General features: G+C 45.7%; 2 protein-coding genes across 5 annotated transcripts in view; both read right to left on the bottom strand.

Moving 5' to 3' along the window:
• The window catches only part of GFPT1 (glutamine--fructose-6-phosphate transaminase 1), a 32,812-nt gene extending 30,888 nt beyond the window's left edge, over positions 1 to 1,924 (bottom strand). For all 3 annotated transcript variants that reach the window (XM_034070430.1, XM_034070431.1, XM_034070429.1), the window contains exon 1: positions 1,868 to 1,924. In XM_034070430.1, the coding sequence (XP_033926321.1) occupies positions 1,868 to 1,874 (7 nt within the window). In that variant the 5' untranslated portion in view covers positions 1,875 to 1,924. The remainder of the gene's footprint in view (positions 1 to 1,867) is intronic.
• A 4,116-nt stretch (positions 1,925 to 6,040) lies between these two features.
• Positions 6,041 to 17,686, bottom strand: NFU1 (NFU1 iron-sulfur cluster scaffold). Of its 2 annotated transcripts, XM_034070530.1 has the most exons (8): positions 17,618 to 17,686; positions 15,713 to 15,819; positions 13,511 to 13,646; positions 11,410 to 11,476; positions 10,508 to 10,622; positions 9,575 to 9,638; positions 7,135 to 7,309; positions 6,041 to 6,379 (listed from the first exon to the last, which is right to left on the bottom strand). In XM_034070530.1, the coding sequence occupies exons 1-8, from the start codon at positions 17,662 to 17,664 to the stop codon at positions 6,332 to 6,334; spliced, it is 759 nt and encodes a 252-aa protein (XP_033926421.1). In that variant the 5' UTR covers positions 17,665 to 17,686; the 3' UTR covers positions 6,041 to 6,331. The 2 variants fall into 2 exon arrangements, with proteins under 2 accessions (XP_033926421.1, XP_033926422.1); XM_034070531.1 differs by lacking the exon at positions 17,618 to 17,686 and having other exon boundaries at positions 13,511 to 13,620; positions 15,713 to 15,812.
• Positions 17,687 to 20,317: the final 2,631 nt, after the last annotated feature.

The raw sequence follows: 20,317 nt of genomic DNA, 5'->3' as shown, positions 1-20,317 counted from the left end.
CTCTAGGACACAGACTGCTGTCACTTCAGTGAGCATCAACATTAACTCTAGTTAGCCTAAGTACTCAGAGTACCTAAGAGCCAGCTCTGCCTATCCAGGACACTTGCAGGATGAGCTGCAAGGGCAACAGCTCTGTTTGTTCACCTTGTTCCATCGCTGGCGCCTGCTGCTGCTGGATGGAAGGAGCCCAGATTGCTGCAGTCGATGCTTCCAAAGAGGAGCTGAGACCACCGGTGATTGTCCTGTGCTGGATGGAGCAGCAGAGCTCACTGTGCTCCTGTGCTTCTGCCAACTGCTCTTAACCACAAGAGTTCATGTGGTAGCACAAACAGCTCTCCTCCTGTTCCCTATGGAACCTGAACTGTCTCCAGCCACGCACTTCCTGCGCTCCAAAGCTCCTCAGGTTCCAAGGCTCATTTTTCTGCATGAAGATGCTTGGTTAATGCTCCCCTCTTCTTGTTCTTCACCACACGATGTATTTCTGGCTCCCAGAACAGAACTCAATGATCATCAATGCTTACTGCCTTTCCTACGGCTCCATAACACATTCCTATATCCAAGGAGAACTTTGCTTGCATCAAAAAGGGAAGAAACACGTTTAATCTTGAACACGAGTAACTACCCACAGCATTGTCACAGCTTATCGTGGCTAAGACAAAGAGAACACTGTTAATGCTGCACACTTCAAAGGCCAGACGTCAACTAAGGCAAGCACAAGGCACCAAACACATCCCTATCCCTGCAGCAAGCTATTTATACCAGTAATTACCCCTTCCAGTCTTAGCTTTGCTCTATTTTGTACCTTTAACACAAATTAACATAGTGTTAAACACAAGTATGAATTTCTGACTGCCTATTCATAGCACTCCACAGGCTTGAGAGGCTGAAGGTGATACTGGTTCCATCTCCTTGAAACAATGAAAGGAACAGAGACTTGCTCAGTGTAAACCCCATTACCTTACTTAGAGCAGCATTTTAATTGCACTTGTAACAACACAGGGGAAAGAAAGAGAAGGAAATGGGGAAAAACAACTGAGAAGAGTCAACAGGTCAAAGCTGCATGAATTTCTATGGAAAGACATGAAAACAACGTGCTAGAAGGAAGAGAAAGGGTAAATCACATCCCTGGGTCCAAATGATGAGGCAGAGGCATTGTGCTAATACAGCAAACAGGAGGGGAAGGTACCCAAGTGACTCTTAAGGCATCTGCTCAACCGAGGGGAGCCCTGTTGGGGTTCAAGCAGCCTGGGGTGAGCTAGGGCAGACCCCACAGTGGCTATTTCCACCCCGTGTCTACCTGCCTGCCTCACAACCTGCACCGAGCAGACTGGAACCGATGGACGAGCATCCACAGCACAAGTTTTAACGCCTAAAAACACAACCAGAAACAACAGTTCCCACCTAGAAGTGGTTTTCCTGATACAACCATGTTCGGAAAGGCTACCGGTGAAACCCACGTCCCTTTTCCATACCGTGTATGTATCAGTGATGCTCACTGGGGCTGCGGCTCCTGGGCACTCGGCTGCCTTGAGAACCAGACCCCAGCCCCACCGCCCCCCAAGGCTCCGCACCGAGGGACCAGCACTGCCTTTGGTACCCCCCGGCCTCAACCGCACACAAATTGGGGCCAATTCGTCCTTTTGAGTTATTATCCCCTTACGAGACGCCTTCCCCAGGGAAACAACACGATGACACCTCCAGATAACGGCGCTCAGGGCCCTTATCTCTGGAACCGAGGCAACGCAGACGCGGCCGGCGCCTTCCTTCCACCGGGCTCGCTGCGGGCACCGGGATATAGGAACCGGGACCAGGATATAGGGACCGGAGCCTCCCCGCACCCCCCCAGGCCTCGCCCCCCGGCCCTTACCGCACATGGTGCGCCCCGTTCCGCGGCCGCGCCGGCTCTGCTGGCCGGGCCCCCACCGCGGAGGGGTGCAGGGCGCAGGCCCGCAGCCCGGGCCGCTATTGGGCACCGCTGCCCGCCCCGCCCCGGCCCCGGCCCGGCCCCCGGGACGTGGCAGCCGGACCTGCGGCCCCGTCGGACGGCAGCGTTGGGACGGGCGATGTACCGGTAGCTGTTACCCACAACGGGCTCGAACGGGCTCCGGTGCGGAGCAAGCATCGGGCTCTAGCATCAGTTTCTACTCCGGCTACAGCGGCAGGGACCGGGGAAGGAAGGAAACCATCGGATGAGTGTGCAAAGCAAACGGGGATGGGTGGGATTGACAAAGGAGAGGCTCGGTTGTGCCATGGCCACGGTCAGGTGGTAGCCGAAGGGTACAAAAGAGGGCGATCCCTTCAGGAAAATGCTGTTTGCTCAAATTTGCCTCAAAAACGGGGTTGGCTTTGTCTAAAGAAAAATGCTGTTCACTTAACTTTATCTTGATGCTGTAAAAGTCAATAGATAACTAAGGGAGGGAGCTGCCTTGTGGCAGTGGAAACCGGTTCCCCAGATGAGAAGGAAACTACTAATCCGCAGAAAGGGGATCACCAGAAATACACACAAAGTAACTCTGGCACAGAAATACCTCCCTCTGCGCTGGCTGCTGTTCCAGTTCTCTTTGTTACCCATCCACCAGGCACACCCAAGGCTCCTGCTGGTTCGTTCCTGTATCAGGGTTTCTTTACAGCAGTTCCTGCTCATCGCTGCTTACCACGACCAGAACATCCACCTAAAATAAACTACAGCATTATCATAAGGCAAATTGAAAGGTTCTGACCCTAAACAAGGGACACCCCCAAAACACACAGTTCACATCAGCAAACACCAAACTTCAGGGGTTAAACCTATTCTATACTTGATGTTATAGAAAGGAATGCCGCAGACTGAGGCTCACCCATCCACATGCACTGATCTGGTGTGGATGCCACACACACTGATATTTACTTCCATGGGTTTACTCTGGAAGTGTCCATTGCATATTTTTCCCCTATTAAAAGCCAGGATTTATCCCCTACATAATGTACCTTCATTCTGAGGTCTGCTGCACACACAATACATGGTTTTACTACCACATGTAGCTCACGCAGATGTAGATGTGACACTTGTTACCACATGGAGAAAGGTGCAAACATTTCTCTCTCACATGTCAGCCTTTTAAAATGAACAAAAAAGGAGTCATGTTTGGGGAAGAAAAACACCCATTTCCTTCAATAAAACTCATATAAATAGAATCTTGGGATGAACTCCTGCATTTTAGACACACTGCAAACGATCACCCCAGAGGAGTATGTTTTGTGACCCCTGATAGATCACACTGTGCAGATTAACATGAGGGAACGTGAGCAATTCCCAGGTTGGAAGTACCTGTTCCAAAGCTGCTGTCAGGAGGCTGGGGCTATGGGTGCTTCACACCTTGCACTACAGCATCACCACAAGTCTGCCTTAGAGACACACAGGCTACATCCTCCCTCCTAGGAGCACGGAATGAGTCACTTCCTGACAAAAAGCACATGTCCACCTGCAAACAGTTTCAAGATGATGAGTTCAGATAGCTGTCATCATCTCTTCCTGTAAGAGAGAGTGCTAGAACATCGCTCTGGAGACAGGAGTGGATTTGCTCTGTCCCACGTGAGTGAGAAACAAACAGGCTGAATGGCTGACTGTAGTCTCACACTTGTCTAAGCCACAGCAAAAACACCAATGTACTTTCTCTTCCCCCTTTAAAGCCCACCAGTGATTTCAGGCAGTCATTACCATTCTAAATGCATTTTACAGACCTTCCCCCTGCTGACCTGAGTGTTAAAGCACAGCTACAAAGCCCTTTCTGTGTTAGGGCTGCAAGAACATCATGTTACACTGCCCCTCCACAGACACCTAAGCTAAACCACTGCACAGTCATTCCAACATTCCTCTGTTTGCTTTGGTGTCTGTGAATGGGGAAGGCTTTTTGGGTGAGCAGAGACAGGACACCTCTTCCTAGCAGGGCTTCTTTCCATGACTAAGCTGTTCCAGAGCTTAGGAGGTTGACACAGAAACTCCTTGATTCAGGGTGATTCATACTGTGCTGCTGCATGGGTTTGTTCCCCAGGTGAGAACTGGGACTTAAACCCCTCCCTCTGCTTTCATTTCCCCATTGCTTTATGCTGCAGAAATACAACTGCTGCCCTAAGAGCTTACTTTAGATGACAGAACAGAGAAGAGGATAGGATGCAAGCATTACGTGCTTTTCTCTCCACAACAGAGCTTGAGAACACACAAGATATATGCTGGACATGGAAGCTCTTCAGTCTCAAGATCACAAGATGCTTAATCTTCAGGCTCATTACACACAGGCTTAATCTGGTCCTATCTGTACACATCAAAACCCCATTAAAAACAAGACTGGAAATACAACAAGTGGCAGAACTGGGTCCTTACTGTACCTGGAGGAGATTAGTACTGCTTAATTAGAGAATACAGACCACATCTTTAAGAGAGACATTTTATTTAACACACAAACCAGCCACTTTGCTGTTTAAGTTTTGCCTTTGATAGTGCATTAAATCGACAAATGAGGCCTCAAAAGCTCTATTTTTGAGAAACCAGAAACATTAGTCGCTGTTCTATGATTTGCTGACAAAGAAGAACGTGGCAATAACGTTTGCACAAGCTCTCTTTTGGGTAGTCTGAGCCTGCCTGGAGGGAAGTTTTGTCATCTATATGCTTGCAGGATCAGGCACCGTGTTACTTCGTAACAGGGTAAAGAAAACACAGCTATTTCAAAGCACGTTTTACATCATGAGTGGGTCATTTCAATGGCAGCAGGTTATCACTCCCCATGAAAGCTGAACAAGTATTTTGCTAAAGTATTTCAAGTTTTGAACCAGTAATATGAAGTTTATGGTTAGATATAAGGAAGAAGCTCTTCCCTGTGAGGGTGCTGAGGCGCTGGCACAGGGTGCCCAGAGAAGCTGTGGCTGCCCCATCCCTGGCAGTGCTCAAGGCCAGGTTGGACACAGGGGCTTGGAGCAGCTGCTCCAGTGGAAGGGGTCCCTGCCTGTGGCAGGGGTTGGAACCTTACGATCTTCAGGTTCTTTCCAACCTGAACCATTCCATGATCCTATGGAGTTTATGGCAAGCATTAAGCTGATCTGCACACTACAGAAAAGTTTCTCACTGACAAACTAATCCTGGTTAGGGACTCAGTGGAATTAGACTGGCAAGGAGTGAAAGAGAGGGACATCCTGGGAACTTGCACACAAGGAATACGACTGCAACCAGAACCCACATAACAACTGCAAACTCAGCTCGACTGTGGCAGCAGAGAAGCAGTACTTCCATCAAAGCCAGCTCGTAAAGCCAGGCACCAGGAAGAAATTCAGTCCTACACATTCAAGTAAACAGAGGTATTTGCAAAGCCCAATTTACGTCTTTTCCATTGCAGAACAATAAATATTTCTCATCCCATAGTCTAAAAGCAGAACATGTTTTGCTGTGCTACGTCTTCGCCTGCTCAGCCAGGGCAGCCAAGTTACACACATGCTGCACTCTCTGGCACTGCAGGAGCAAACAGGATATGGCATAGGTAAACACATTCATTTTCTTTGCTAGCCTACAAATGTAATTTGTGCCCTTAAGCACCACGCATTCATCTTGATGTTGGAGCATTATGTTAAGAAACCATCTTTTGCAAGCTTAAACAGACCACTAATGGTGGCTGAACAATTTTACTGCTAAAGAAGCTAATTAGTCTCTCCACTTACTAAACCTGATAAGGATCTTGATCTTCCAACATTTACGTTAAAAGATACAATTTTTATAACAAAACACTCCCCTTTTGTCTGCCTGTTGCTATTTGCACAGTGGGAGCAAGTGAGCAGGTAACTTTCCACAAGTGATGGCAACATCACATCCTCTGCAACAAACAGTTGAGGTTTTGGGTGACTTTTCACACACACAAAAATCCTATGAAGAGCTTTCTAACAAGACTGGCTCAAATGAACATTCCTGAATTCCCCAGTTATGGAGCAAGGGCAGAGAGCCCTGGTGAGCCCCATAAGGAGGTTTGGGGGAATAAACATGTAGTATTTCTATTGCACAAAAAAGAAGGCAAGAAACTTTACTTTGGCCTCTCATTCAGTCTCGATTTTTATATGAAAGAACATAGGAAAGACACATCATTTTTAAAGCCCATCATTTCTTGCTTAAGACATAGTACAAAGTAGAGCAAAAGGTTTCTTATTTGAATGCAGGGCATTTAATAACCTAGTGGACAAACTGCTTCAACTGATGATACATTTTCACAGATGTAAGAGTGAAACAGAAGGCAAATTCAGCTGTTCCTCAGCACAAGGAGAGTTTATGTACACCAAGAGGTTAACTACTTAGTTGGCCACAGAGGATGCCAGCTCACGTAGAATTTGCTTCTTTCTCCACGTCATCATCGTCGTCAACAACCTGAAATCAGATCCAGAAGTAGTTTAGTTAAATAGCTTAAACCCTCAGTCCTGTCAGATTGCACAGAGAATTTATTACACTAAATCCATGATGGATGCAAGGGGAACAGCAGTTATTCTACACCACTGAATGACAATGGTCATGTGAAGAAGGTAAGAAACACTCGCTATCAATAACACCAGGAGGAAACGTGGCTAAAGATGATTAATTCCAGAAGGAATGATGTAATAGGAGCTGGTGAAGTTGTTCCAGAGGCCACCAGAACAATCACTACAGGGTATCAGGTTTTTAATGAGAAAGCAAGACTCTGAGTCTTCCCTTATACAAAAGAACTTGTTCTGTCTAACCTGACCTTCCCCTGTTTCAGTCTGAACCCATCACCCCTTGTCCTATCCCTACAGCCCCTGATGCAGAGCCCCTCTCCAGCATCCCTGTAGCCCCCTTCAGACACTGAAAGCTGCTCTCAGGTCTCCACACTGCTTCTCTTCCCCAGGCTGAACAGCCCCAATGTTTTCAGGTTGTCTTCCTATGGGAGCTGCTCCAGCCCCTGGATCATCCTCAGGGCCTCCTCTGGACTTGCTCCAAGAAGCACATGTTGGTGCTCAGAGCTGTACAGGACACTGCAGAGTTCTATATCTTTAGCTAAGATACAGCTTCTGACTGGGAAGAACTGCATCTACAAACCCCCTACACTGGAAAGGGACAAAGACCTTTTCCATTTGAAAGCACACAGCTATTACCTCTGACCAACCCACCTGTTCCACGCCTTCTACTTCAGGGATGTAAAACTGGAGCATGTTCTGTATCCCATTCTTGAGGGTGATGATGGAACTGGGACAGCTGGTACATGAACCCTGCAACTTCAGCTGCACAATCCCATCCTCAAAGCCTTTATAAATAACATCACCACCATCTTCTTGCACTGTCGGCCTGGTGGAACACGATACTCAATTTAAAGCAAGTATAGCTGAAGGATGTTTCCTTCCAGAAATCTTTAGTAAAGCTAAATTTAATACACACAAAGAACTGCCAAGACATAGTAAATATAGCCCTTTTTCCCTAAAACCACCCAATTCAATGTCCAACAACTCATACTTTGCTGGACCCTCACTGCTGTTTTACCATAAGACATTAAGCAAAACATATTGGCAGCAGCATACAAAGGAATCACTGAAATTCTAAGGCTGAGGGCAAGCACCTCAGAGTTGAGCTTGATTCAGTCTGCAAAGACATATGGGTTTGCCTTAAGGCCCTCCCCACACATAATGCTGATTGCCTCATTTATGTGCCAAATACAACAGGGGTGTGTCCCACCACACCATGTATGTGCATCTGTTACCTGAGCAGGGACAGTGATAACAAGTCCTTAAGTGCTTCCATAAATAAATCCACCATTCACCAGAGTTTGCACAGGGCAGGAAAAAGCTCCAACTAGGAAAGCTTAATCCTGCTAGCAGGTGAAGAAACCAGCATCTGAGAATACATCCCAGTACCATTAGCATTCTGCAGCAAGGGCTCCTTTTGCAAGCCACAAATGCCCAGCACTGTAACTGTATCCCCACAGGAACCTTTCTCCAGACCAGGCTAAAACCATCAGGTTACTTTAACAGAAGCTCTTTATGCTGCTTTTCAAAGTCACTCTTTGAGAGCAACACTCCTAAGAGAATAATCTACACATTTAGTAACAACTCACCATAGAAATTATCTCCATTCCAGAAAGCCAAAGACTAAAAATTCCACTTTTCTTACGTGAAATTAGGTTTTTTAAACACACCACGGGACCTTTCAGAGCTGTATTCCCTCCATCCTGCACTTTCAGACAACTTCTTTGCACATATTATTGATCAACTAAATAATAAATGCTTTGTGTGTAGCACTGGTGTACACATAGCTTCTGTAAGCTATCCTGCTCTTGAATGAAGTAGGAGACACTACTGCTAGTGCTCTTCTCAACAGCTTCTTGGTCCATTGAGGGGACAGGGGGAAAGAAGTGAGTAAAAAAGGTGGGGAAAAGCAGAAATTTGGGCACAAATTCCGTGACCATTATGAAAGAGGAAATCAAGGCCTAACATAGAAACACAGAATAGTTAGGGTTGGAAAGGACATACCTGAGGGAGCTTAACCAAGCACATACCCAGCAGGAGCAGGGCCTCCTGAACGAGGCTTTATGCGACAGTGTAAAGTATATATATGACATATATAAAGCCTTATACGACAGTATACTTGGGATACATGTTTCAACACTTAGTAAATGTGTTTGGGAAAAGTGCTCCAGCTTATTCCTGCTTTTCTCCTCTCTCCTTGCAGGAACATTAACCAATACCATGTGTCAGCTGTGAGACAACCACGTTTTGACATTCACAGCACTTTAAAATACAGCAGAATTAAATAAAAAGGCCAAGTTTGCCATAACTTCTGGAAAAATTAAACTGAATTCCATGATTTTGATCCACATACAACTTCCTGCCTCCTGTAATGTGAGCTGGGGAAGAAGTCACCAACAAGCATCAACACGAGAAGCATCAGACATTTTCCCCTGCATCTAAAATGTCAAGCTGCTTACTCCTTTCAGTTCACTTTGGAAGGCAATTAATGAGCATAAAAACACCCTTCAGGTACACGTCATGATCCACAGCCCCCCATGAGACTTTGTTAGCTACCACCAGTCTCTAAATCCAAGCCACGTTACAACACCAACAAAACTGCAACAGAATGCAAGGACAAAAATCCATGGAAGCCCAGACAGTAAAGGAAAACCACTTGTAAGTTCTTCTTTAGAGTACTATACAAGAATATAAACTAGTTTGGAATACTCGGAAGGCAGGGACAAGTACAATTAAGACAGAGACATACAACAGAGGAAAAAAACCCACCCTAATAGCAAAGCTTGTGCTGTTTTCACTGTTTAAAAGTAAGCCAGGTTAAACCAACGGACCTGGTCCAAATGAATTATGGAGGGTAAGGCTATACACCATTCTAAAGTTACTGAGCAATAAGGAGTCTGTTCCACACACAAACTAGACAGAAAGCTTCCAACTAGAGGAAACAGCACTCTCAATGCTGGCCCGTGTTGCACTTTAACTGGATACTGGACCATGAAATCACGCATACCCAGAGAAAAACACATTGTTCCCTAAATGAAGCCAATCCCCAAGACTAACTCACTCCCACCTCGCAGTAATGTTCCCACTTTACCTTATTCTTGTATCCAGCAGTTCTTTAATCATCAGTACAACTTCATCATCATCTTCTGATGCACCTTGGGAAAGGCAAAAAGTGCAAATCAGACTTACTAACACTGTATATCCATAATGGCAGAATGGGAGAGGATAAAACCCATCACTGAGGTGACTGATACCAAAACATGTAAGTCTCAATTTAGAGCAGCTTCTTCTGCATTGTCCTTATTTACATCCCAGGCTGCCACTACCAAAAACCAGTATCAGTTCAGAGTTCTCAGCAGCCAAAGGCCTTAACAGACAATAGCAGTCCCCTTTTAAAGGAAGTAACAACTAACATTCAGTAAGGATTAATGGATCAAGGCAGGGTCCTCAAAAGTTTTAGCACCAAGAAAACAAAGCAGGAGAAGAATTATGACCATGCCTGGGTGTAGGAGTTCTGGATGCAATTTTGAGCTCAGTGTTAGTCTCACAGAAGCATTTTTAAGACAACTTTTCCAAATAAAATAAAGCCTATTGAATATTGAAATTCAATCCAGAGAGGAACTCAATAGCCATAACCTTCCTTAAAACACTGGGAAAATTGTTTAAGTTGTTAAGTTGCAAATGAGAAAATAAATAGCAAAATACTGCCCCTGAGCTAAATATGAAGTTAGTTTCAGTTCCTCTCATTATGGTTTGGAAAAGACTTCTTACAATTTCTTGTTCATTTGAGACCATAAAGTTACCATTAAGCTTGGGCACTCTTTTTGATTTAAGGAGGGAAATAAAACCCTTTGCAGGTGCCCATACAAGAAGGGTCTGCTACAAAACCCCACAGCTTCCTAAGGCCTCAAAAGTATTTCACACACAGGAAGAGGACATGAGGAACAAGCAGAGGCTCTTCTGGATGTCACATAAACTAAACCCAACACCAGATTCCAGCCTCTTCCTGAGGAGTTTGATTTACCTGTATCTGCCCTAGGTGCCTCGTCAGTGACTACAGGTAAGCCAGAGGCAAAGAAATCCATTATAGTTGCATAAATATCTGGTTTGAGTAAGTTCCAATCCAGGTCTTCGCTATCCTGTGAGAATGGGGTGAAAAAAGAAAGAAAGAGTAAAACCAGAGTATCTGCCTCCTAATACTAAATTAGACAGAGATTCTTCTTACATTAAAGATATCATGGGCTCTCACATTCAATGCATGGATTTGATTTGATTCCATAGTTTTGTCAGGTCCAGGCACAGCTCTGCCAAAAAAGTCCAGTAAGACTCAACTTATAATGGTCAATAGAAAGGTTTCCTTGTTTGCAAGCCAAGTACTATAAAAGTGTTAGCTAAAGAGGTGAAAGTTTCCTAAATACAGTATTTAACACATATTTCTACCCAACCATTTCAGAGACTTGAGATTGGTCCCATTTCGAGTCAAATTATCATTCCCTGACTTAGCCTTGTGCTCTTCACACAATGAGAGGATACCTGCAGGGTTACTACCACCACCTTCTCTCTGTTGACATGAGCTCCACACCTTGTGTAAACAGTGAGTACTGAATCCATCCCCATCACACAGCCATTCACTTGAAAGGTCATCCAGCCCAATTCTGGTCTGACACAGAGCCAGCTTCCAAGCTACCATGTTGCACAGGGCCTCATGCTGACCCTTTCCAAGATCAAGGAAACCTAATCCAGTGCTCATACACACTTTATCATGTTTTTTGCTTTTATATTAAAGGCAATTCCCTTGTGAATGTTGCCTCTGATACTTTCATGACACACACCCAGGAGTCTGACTGGATCTTCCCTATGGCCATTTATGAAGACAGCTGGATCTCAACTCATCTTTCAGCACATCCAAATCTCTGCTCTGCTTACCTTGGTGATCGTGATGAAGTCTGGTCCGAAGAAAACACTTTTAACTCCTTCAATTCTGAATAACTGCCTGTTAAGAAAACAACAACCCAAACCAACACACATTATAGCAAACTCCTGAAGATTTATGTAATCTGACAGAGAAAAAACATTCTAGAATATACCTCTTAGGCAAAAAATAAGCACTAAAACCAGAGCCATTGGGAGAAACAGTTACTTCACCTACAGCTTAGTAAGAGCCAGGAAACCCTGCTGTGAACCAGTGTAGGGAGTAAGACTGAACACATCTCTTACAGGATCTGTGTTTCTCTTTGAAGGCAAAACCATATTCTGTATAAAAAGCTGTTTGTTCACCATCAAACCCTGTAGGTACCTACTGTTTCAGAGAGGACTAGTGCAAATATGAGGAATGGTCCTGAGATTAAAGTTATTCAAAGTAACTGAGCTCAAAACAAGTTCCCTTCAATGCTGCTGCTATTAAATAAAAGGATCAGTGCCAAACAGTCCACAAGGCTTTAACACCCAACTCACTTTGTGAGCAGTCTTCAACAGTTTTAATCATTCAGTTAAGTAAAGGCTTACAATTCATATTCAATTGCTTGAGAGGGCCCCATACAGCATCCAACAACCAGGTCGTAAATTACCACACAGCCAAAGCAACACAAGAGCTTAGAGGGGAGGCAATAGCAGATGTTTGACAATGAAGTGCAAAAAGCAGAATGAGAATGCAAAAGCCAATTTCCACAAATGGTTAAATAAACCCCAACAAATTCCTCCACAAAATAAAGGATGCTACTCCTGAAAAGGCATTTATGTAACTCTGTGTGTGTGTGAAATCTCCTGTAAAACATCAAAAATGCAACGAAGGAATTGGAAATCTCATCACAAAGGTATGTGCGATGAAAAGAGATTTCACAATAGCCATCTGAAAGCCTTCCTACACACAAAACAGCTACATGTGTTCTGGGCTTTTACATCACTAAATCAACGGCATTTTAACCTTACTCAAACAATGACATTATGCAAGTGCACCAAATCACCCTGGATCAACCAAAATGATACTCCCCCTTCATCCCCTTCGGGAAGCTTTTAATACTTCTTTGGAAAATGAGCATTCCCTATTAAAATAAATGAGTGTCCCATTTACAAAAAACATAATCTGGGGTTTAAGGATCTAGACAGTTTTTTTCCCCATTAACCTGCAGGATACACATAACCAAGCTGGTTTGCCAGGGTACACATCCTACCATATACAACCTCTTTCATGAAAATGTCTATTTGCAAGTACATGACAACAAAAACCTCCTTTCTGTCGACTGCACTCTGCAGCCTGATGTACTTTGGCATTATCACACCCTACAGCTTCAGCATCCCATCAACACGTGATGTCCTCACAACCCTTTCACAATGTATTTAAGTAACAGAGCTTCGCTCATAAAGATCCTGTTTGCACAAACAGCTCTACAAGAGTTGGAATCATCAGAGCTGCATGTTTGATAACTCAAAGTTCCTGGAGAGTATCACATGAAACAGCTTCTACTTTTGCATATAATCCTTCCAACATATAAAGATGATTTAAACTGGGATCTCCAGAGGTAATCTACTGCAGCACCTCTGGGTCTTGGGCTCAAACTGAAGCACTTCCACCCATATAATGGATAAAGGTTCTTTTCAGAGACACATGTGAAAGCAATGATGTAAAAGGGATGATTCCAAGTATTTCCAGAGACTTGTGAGGATCTGTTTCCCAACTGTGAGAAGCTGCATGATTTCCAAGTAACTACTTGAATTAAAAGTGTTCTGATGGGAATGATTTTGTGAACTCAGGGCCAGAGGTCTCACTGTTCAAGAATGCAGATTTATGATACCACTCAATTGAGTTACACGAAGTAGAGTATTGATGATACAGAAATGGGGAGTACAGACACAGAGAAGGACTCCTTTAGTAACCACAATCCTCCCAGCTTTAATTTTACACACAAGGAAAGAGACATTAAAAACTGAAATCCAACCAAGCTGCTCCTGAGTATATGGAGCAGAATGTGCTTAAAACATCAGTTGTCACCACACAACCCATACAGATCCCCCCCACATTTAATAATACCTTGCTAAAGGTGAGCAAAATGCTGCAGCTGGATTGGAAAACTCCATAGTCCTCGACCCCAGCACTTCCTTCCCAGGAATAAACTTCAAGCTGTTTGGATTCGGTGTGTCCTGAGTTTGAATAAACATCCCTCTTACTGGAAATTAAAGCAAACAAACAAAACAAAACAACAGAAAGAAGAAAAACAGTGTAATCAAACCTAAGCAGCTTCAATGAAGTCAAGGATCCTGATTCTTCAGCAAGCCAAGCTGAGAGCAATAGCTGTGCTATAGGAAACAGCAGCAGCGATAGTTTAAAGCACAATGCAGTGGGTTCCACAAAAGCTTTCGGACAGACACAAAGACTGACAAACAGGAATATCATGGCAAACAAGATGATAAATGGAAGCTTGTCTTTGCTCCTTTTGCTAGCTTTTTATTTACTAAAAGCCATCCTAGTGCATTTAATAGCTTATTTTCCTGCAGATGTGTTCACACAGCATATTCCTAATGTCCCACTGAAGCTGAACACCAGTTAGGGACAGTCTCTTGTCTTCTTTCTAGTTCTCCTCCTTCCTAACTCTCCCTGCACATCAAAGAGCACAACAATATACAAACATTCAGGGAATAAAATGCATTTTAAGCCAAAAAATCTCCAGGAACTAATATTTATAAACACATACTAGTAGAGAAACAAACTCACAGAACTCAAAAGCATGCACCAGGGATTTAGAGCAGCAAAAAGAGCTGACATTTTCATTTCTGCAAAGTGCCATTTTGCTCACGACTCTTTAGTATTAGGTGACAAATGACACTACTTATAGATTGCTAAATTGTTACTATATGTGTCTGTCATGGTAACAACCCATTTGACTTCAACATGCACAATGGCAAAGCACACACGCATACTTTCTAGCATGGATGTTCTTAGTTTTAACATGGAAAGAATAATCCCAATGGAGCAAGCAACCAGTCACCTTCATCTACAGGGATGGAAGAAGTACTCATCTTCCAAACCCAGCTGGCATCCAAAATCACATCCAGTGTAACAGTGCAGTTTACAGATGACCAACAATGGGGGATTTGGATGGTGTAAACTGAGTACAGTGCCCAGTTTTTGAAAGCAATGGGTCACATTATTCATCTACCATCTCTTAACACCCTGAAACACAAATGGCTGCTGCAAAGCTATCTGTATGGGGGGGCCTCTGTATTTGGAAGTGACTTCTGCAGTTGAGGATCTGCCTTCATAAGGCCAAGATTTTCAGTCATGAATCAATCTGGAGAGTTCTTTGCACAGCTGTGAAAATAACTCATTTGGAATTCATTATTGCATACTTGGTAACTGTCTGCATTCACGTCAAACATCTATGGTGCTTCTTTCAACCCTCTGTGGAACACTCGGTGTATGCCTGTGCATTCGCCTAGGGCATCAGCCTAGCATCAGCTCAAGGTAAGAGGAAGATACCAGAGGCCACTGTTAGGATACTTGCAGAAGCAGGTAAAATACTGTATCTGCTTGTCAGAGTCTGTCTGTTGAGTAAAACTGAAAGAGGAAAAATGGTGCTGGAGCTGATAAGACAGGATTTGTCTGCAATCAAAATCAAAAAGAACCTTCTGCCTGAGCAGACTCATTTACATTACATTTCCACTTGTGACTAATGCCATGCAACAGCACCTGCAGAACGTGTCTCACACTCTTCCTACTGCAACGTTAGAGATCGGTTGCTAAATCCCTCAGGCAGGTGCAAACTCAGGGTTTTTCTGCACTGCAAATTTCAGGACATTAAAACAAGACAGTATTGCAGGTTTAGCAATGAAAAGCTTTGCCCCCATCCTTGCCAGGTTCTAGCTGGACAGGCAGCAGTTTTGTCTGGCAGAGCTCAGGAGCTGAAGCTGGACAGAAGGCAACACAAAGTCTTTCACAACAGATACACTTACCCTAGGAAATTAAATTAAGAAGCACAGCAAAGCCCAAATATTTCGCACCAGCAAAGCCCCTTGGTAAGCTTTGGCATCTGAATGACACAGAACAAACACGCATAATCCAGCCCAAAGTGAGCCATCCAAACCTCTCTAAGCTCCAAATGCACTAAAACTGCATTAAAAACCACGTAGGAAATGTTACACCACTCGGCTTTCAGAAGGAATAACAAACTGTCACGACTGCCACAAGACACAAAGCCACAGTACGTTCATCTCTTCATTTTTAACTAGTGTTTACCTGCATTATGCCACACTGCAGGTGGAAGAAAGGGCTTCTTTGGCACAAGCTGGTGGAAACACTGTTGAGGTGTCAAACTGTGATCTCTCACCATCACACGACAGAACCTAGAGAAAAGGAATTTTACCAACAATTCCCAAATTGCACTACCCCACAGTGTTCCGCACGCTTCTCTCTTGGATAATGGAGCAGGCTGCATCACAAGAGACACAGCTCCCAGGTTTTAGCCACCTAAAACATTAGACTCCTTCAGTCACTAAAGCCAGGCAAATCACCTTACTTACTTGTGACAGAAGAGGATAAATCACCCTAAAGAAACCCTCTGTCATCTTCTTGACAGCAGCCAGTGCCTAGAAACCTAGCTTGGACTAAATACCTGATTTTCAGCCTAGAAACCTAACTTGGACTAGATACCTGATTTTCAGAAGGCTACAGACAGCTGAGATGAATCCAGTCTCAAGCACCTGAGGCTAAATCAAGCCCAGAATCCAATCCTATACAATGTGGGTTTAGCTGGTCAAAGATAAGGGTCTCCAATGGGACTGTTGGAAGATACAAGACAAGCTAAAAAGTTAATGCAATGGCTACCCTTACACTAACAACTGACATAAGAAAAACAGAGCAGGACACTTGGATAAGAGATAAAACCCCTTTTAGCTACTCACACCATTAAGCCTCACCCCTGTTCACCTCTATGCACTTCCTCCCTTGGAGGAATAAAGAAACTCAGTACATTCCTGTACAAGTGTTGCTCCAGAATTAAACCAGAGGCTCTGCTCCATGCTGCCCATGCAGCCAAAACAGGGCTGGTGTCATCTGCTCAGATGGGGTTAAAAGGGGAAAGAGCAGAGAGGAAAGGAACTGGAAGAGGAAAAAGGAAGGTGGAGTGATGGAGAAACAGGCCTAACTTCCAGAGTTAATGTATCTCAAAGTGACAACCAGAAAATGAACCAAAATCCACCTTGTTTCACAGATACCACGTACTGAGGACTCATTACTTCTGGTTTCTCTCCTCCTTTTAGGATACAGGAGGGAAAGCAGGTAAACTGAACACATTACAGTATTACAGGGGAGGTAAGAGAGGCTGCAATGCTCTCAGGGGGTCATGGATTGGAGCACAAGCACAATACCAGGTCCACATTCCTCAAGCATGGGAACGGGAGGAAAACCGTCAGGAATGTACCTCCTTACTGTAAGTGAAGGCACACGAACCCGGAAGAGCTCTGAATCATGTTATTTGCTTACTTTTGTGGTCTTGATGGCAGGTAGAGAGGCCACAATGGGCTGTAAGGAAAGGCCCCAAGTTCTCCTTTCTGCCTTAGGTTTGTCCATTTCACACCCGATGTGCCCACAACCACACTGCCCTTGGATTTTCCCCTTATTACAGTCTCCAAGCACTTATGGTGGGGGGAATTTCCCTTTACTGCTTGGCCCTAAGGACACGTATATGGAAGGGGATTCCACTGCCTCTCACTGCATGATCCTATGCACATATCGGGGCGAACAGCACGGTCCTGAGCCCTGTATGGGGAATTCCACCTCATTACCCACACCTTTGTGCGTAGGAGACCTCAGGGGAAGGCCCTCACCACCTGCGGGGCTGGGGGGGAATTAACCCCTCGCTGTTAAAACGGTGTAGAGAGCAGAAAGAGCCTCTCACCCTCCGTTTATAACGAGGGGAGGGAAGGAATTACCTCACCCTCCTCCGCCCCGCAGCGGAGCGGAAGGGAAGCGGAAGAGCGAACGCGGCCTGCGAGCTCGCGGTGCCGCTCGCTACGACGCGACCACCCCCAGCCTCTGGAGGGGGAGGAAGGGGAAAGAGGGGACCCCTTGGAGGGGGACACGGACACAAACCCGGGTCCCCTCCTCCGGGCCGGGGCAGCGCGGAGCCCCGCGGTCACCTACCGGGAGCCCAGCCCCGCAGCCGCGCCGAGCCACCGCGCGGCCGCCATCTTGACTCTCCTCAGCGCTGCTGCCGGCGCCGCGGCTGAGGCGCTGCGGCGCCCCCTGGCGGCGGCCGGGGATGGAGCCCGGTCCTGGCCCTCTCCGGCTTCGTGATCCAACGGGAATTATCAGGTTTTAGCCCTTAAATTACCAATTTTCCTTTTTTTTTAACACTTTCTATCACTCTAGCGCATTCCAGAGCGATGGGACCCCACTGGCCGCTTCCCAGCAGCTGGCATCGCTTTAGCACCGTCTGGACGCAGCAGGGTTACCACACAGAGCACTGAGCTGGGCTCACCTCGGTAACATACCAAAAGATGCTTCTTTTCCCCTCCCCATATCGTCAAAAAACGGCGAATTCAGCCCAAAACCCCCCCAGACACGAGGGTTTGGGGAAAACTAAAGGTGTGTATGTTTTGATGAGGAGATCGGTGAGGGAGAAGCTCTTGCTTGTGCAGTGCAGCCGCTGCCAGCCCTCAGGGATGAGGATGAAGGAGAAGGGAGCAAGATGAAGATTCCCCCCTTAATATGATTAGTTTTGCCAATTTGGGGCCAAAAATTCCCTTAAATTAGCCCAGTCACAGCTTATTCTATTAAAATTAACTACTTTCATCTAAAAACACAGCCAAGCTCTTTAAGCAGCCTTCCCGTTCCAGCCATTCCTCACTGGATTCACTGTTCTTGGCACGCTGCTGCACTCACATCCAACACGTTTTCCCTTGGCTTTGCCAAAACCCGTTCTTGGATCCCCCTCCGTGTTCCCCCACAGCTCGGCACGGATCCCCTTTGGAATGAGCTCCGGCTGCCCCTCCTCTGGGTGTGCAGGGAGGGCTCCATAGCATTGAGCTGGATGGGAAGGTGGGATATATGGGCTTAAGGCATTGGGATCAGTTGCACTTCCCAACTGGTGGATAAAACACATTAAGTTCAATACCTTGGTGGGACAAATTCCTTGTATCCAGGATAACTATTGGGCACGGGGAGGGGAGAAGGAATGCACAGAGGAGATGTATTGCAACCAGATACAGCTTTAATAGAACGCACACAGGTTTACAGCTCCAACAGCTCTCCATAAGGATGACCAGGAACACAGAGGATTGCACCCAGAGTGTGATTCCATGGAATCTGTGAGCCAGATCCGGGTACTTCCAAGGATTGCGGTGCGAATGGGACACGATGACTTGTCACAGCGGGGACCATGGATGCTTCCAGCTCCATAAGGAAGCAAGGGAGTTGCACTGGAGCATGGAGTAGCTGCATCCTACATCACAGCAAGCAACTGCTCTCCTCCCTGCTGCGAGCAGTTAATCCTCTCTTTGGAGAGGAGGGATTGGGAATGGTGGAGCATCAACACCCCTCTAATAGGGGAGTATTTATAGGGGTGGTTGAGGGTATTTACCCTACCTACAATGGAAGCTATAGGCCATGGTTTATGTTAGAAACACAGCTGGCCAGGTTTCAGGAATGCGCTTCAGAACTGGAACAAGACTTCATTGTCAAGATACAACTACTGTAAAAACACTTTGGAGTCTTCGGTGCATTGAAAGGCCTTGATTTAACACCATGGGAATAAAAGAACCCAGCAAACCCCCCCAAGATTCAATTCCCCAATGCAAGTCTTTGGTGGAAGCTGAGTTAAAGGTAACCGGTTATGGCTTTGGAGTGATGGAGGGTTCAGCCATTCACCACAGCTCAGCCTTGCTTTAAGTGCTGCTGAAGAGATGGGTGACATGGGTTTGATGTTCCAAGCTCCGGATCACCCGTGTGCTCCATGCAGACAGAGCAGGTGCTGGCTCCAAAAGGACTCCAGGTTGTCAACTTCACCCCATGTGTGACCACTGCGGAGCTGAATGGGAAGGAGAGATGTGGAGCAAGCCTCACCAATACTGCAGCAGGTTAACAGCAGGGTGGCTGGGCCCTGATGTGCTGCCTGACCCCCATGGCAGTGAGGCACACAGAGCCAAGCCAGACAAAGGTTTAGAATCACAGTTCATTCTTCACAGGCAGAAACTGATGAAGCACTTTGAAGAGAGGCTCCAGATGGGTAAGAACCAGTCCCTTTGACAGCATGACTGTAAGATTGTCCCAGGGCTGTGGCCCTCTGATTGTGCCTGAGGACCAGGGCAGTTGACAGAATGTATTCCAGCTTTAAAATCAAGACGTGACACCAATGGTTTGTTCAGCAAAGCGGCTTCAAAGCGTTGCAGGGAGGCTGGACCACTCTGGGTTCAGCAGTAGCATCATTTGGCTCCTTCCTGGTGCAGCCTGAGAACAGCGCTGATAACACTGATGTTTTGAGTTGTTGCTCAGTAATGTTCAGTCTGAACAAGGACTTTGTGAGCCTCATGCTCTGGCAGTGAGGAGGGGAAGCTGGGAGGGAGCAGAGGCAGGACACCTGACCCAAACTAACCAAAGAGGTATTCCATATCACAGCACATTGTCATGCCCACTATAGAAACTGGGGGCAATTACCCAGCAGGGCTAGACTGCTCAGGTCAGGCTGGGTATTGGTCAGCGGGTGGTGAGCAGTTGTATTCTCTGCCCTTGTTATTCCCTTACCATTATTATTATAGGTGGTATTATTGCGCTAACCTTAGTTACTGCACTCTTCTCATCTCAACCCATGGGATTTACATTCTCTCTTCCCCATCCCTCCAGGAG

Source organism: Melopsittacus undulatus, chromosome 18 (assembly GCF_012275295.1).
Source record: "Melopsittacus undulatus isolate bMelUnd1 chromosome 18, bMelUnd1.mat.Z, whole genome shotgun sequence".
Taxonomy (NCBI): Eukaryota; Metazoa; Chordata; class Aves; order Psittaciformes; family Psittaculidae; genus Melopsittacus; species Melopsittacus undulatus.
This window is presented reverse-complemented; position numbering and strand designations above follow the sequence as displayed.

Coding starts and splice junctions, on each gene's coding strand:
- NFU1 (XM_034070530.1), bottom strand. CDS start 17,664: ATGGCGGCCGCGCGGTGGCTCGGCGCGGCTGCGGGGCTGGGCTCCCG. Junction 15,820..17,617: donor GCTGCGGGGCTGGGCTCCCG/GTAGGTGACCGC, acceptor CCTTTTCTCTAG/GTTCTGTCGTGTGATGGTGA. Junction 9,639..10,507: donor GGCACCTAGGGCAGATACAG/GTAAATCAAACT, acceptor GCCTTTCCCAAG/GTGCATCAGAAGATGATGAT.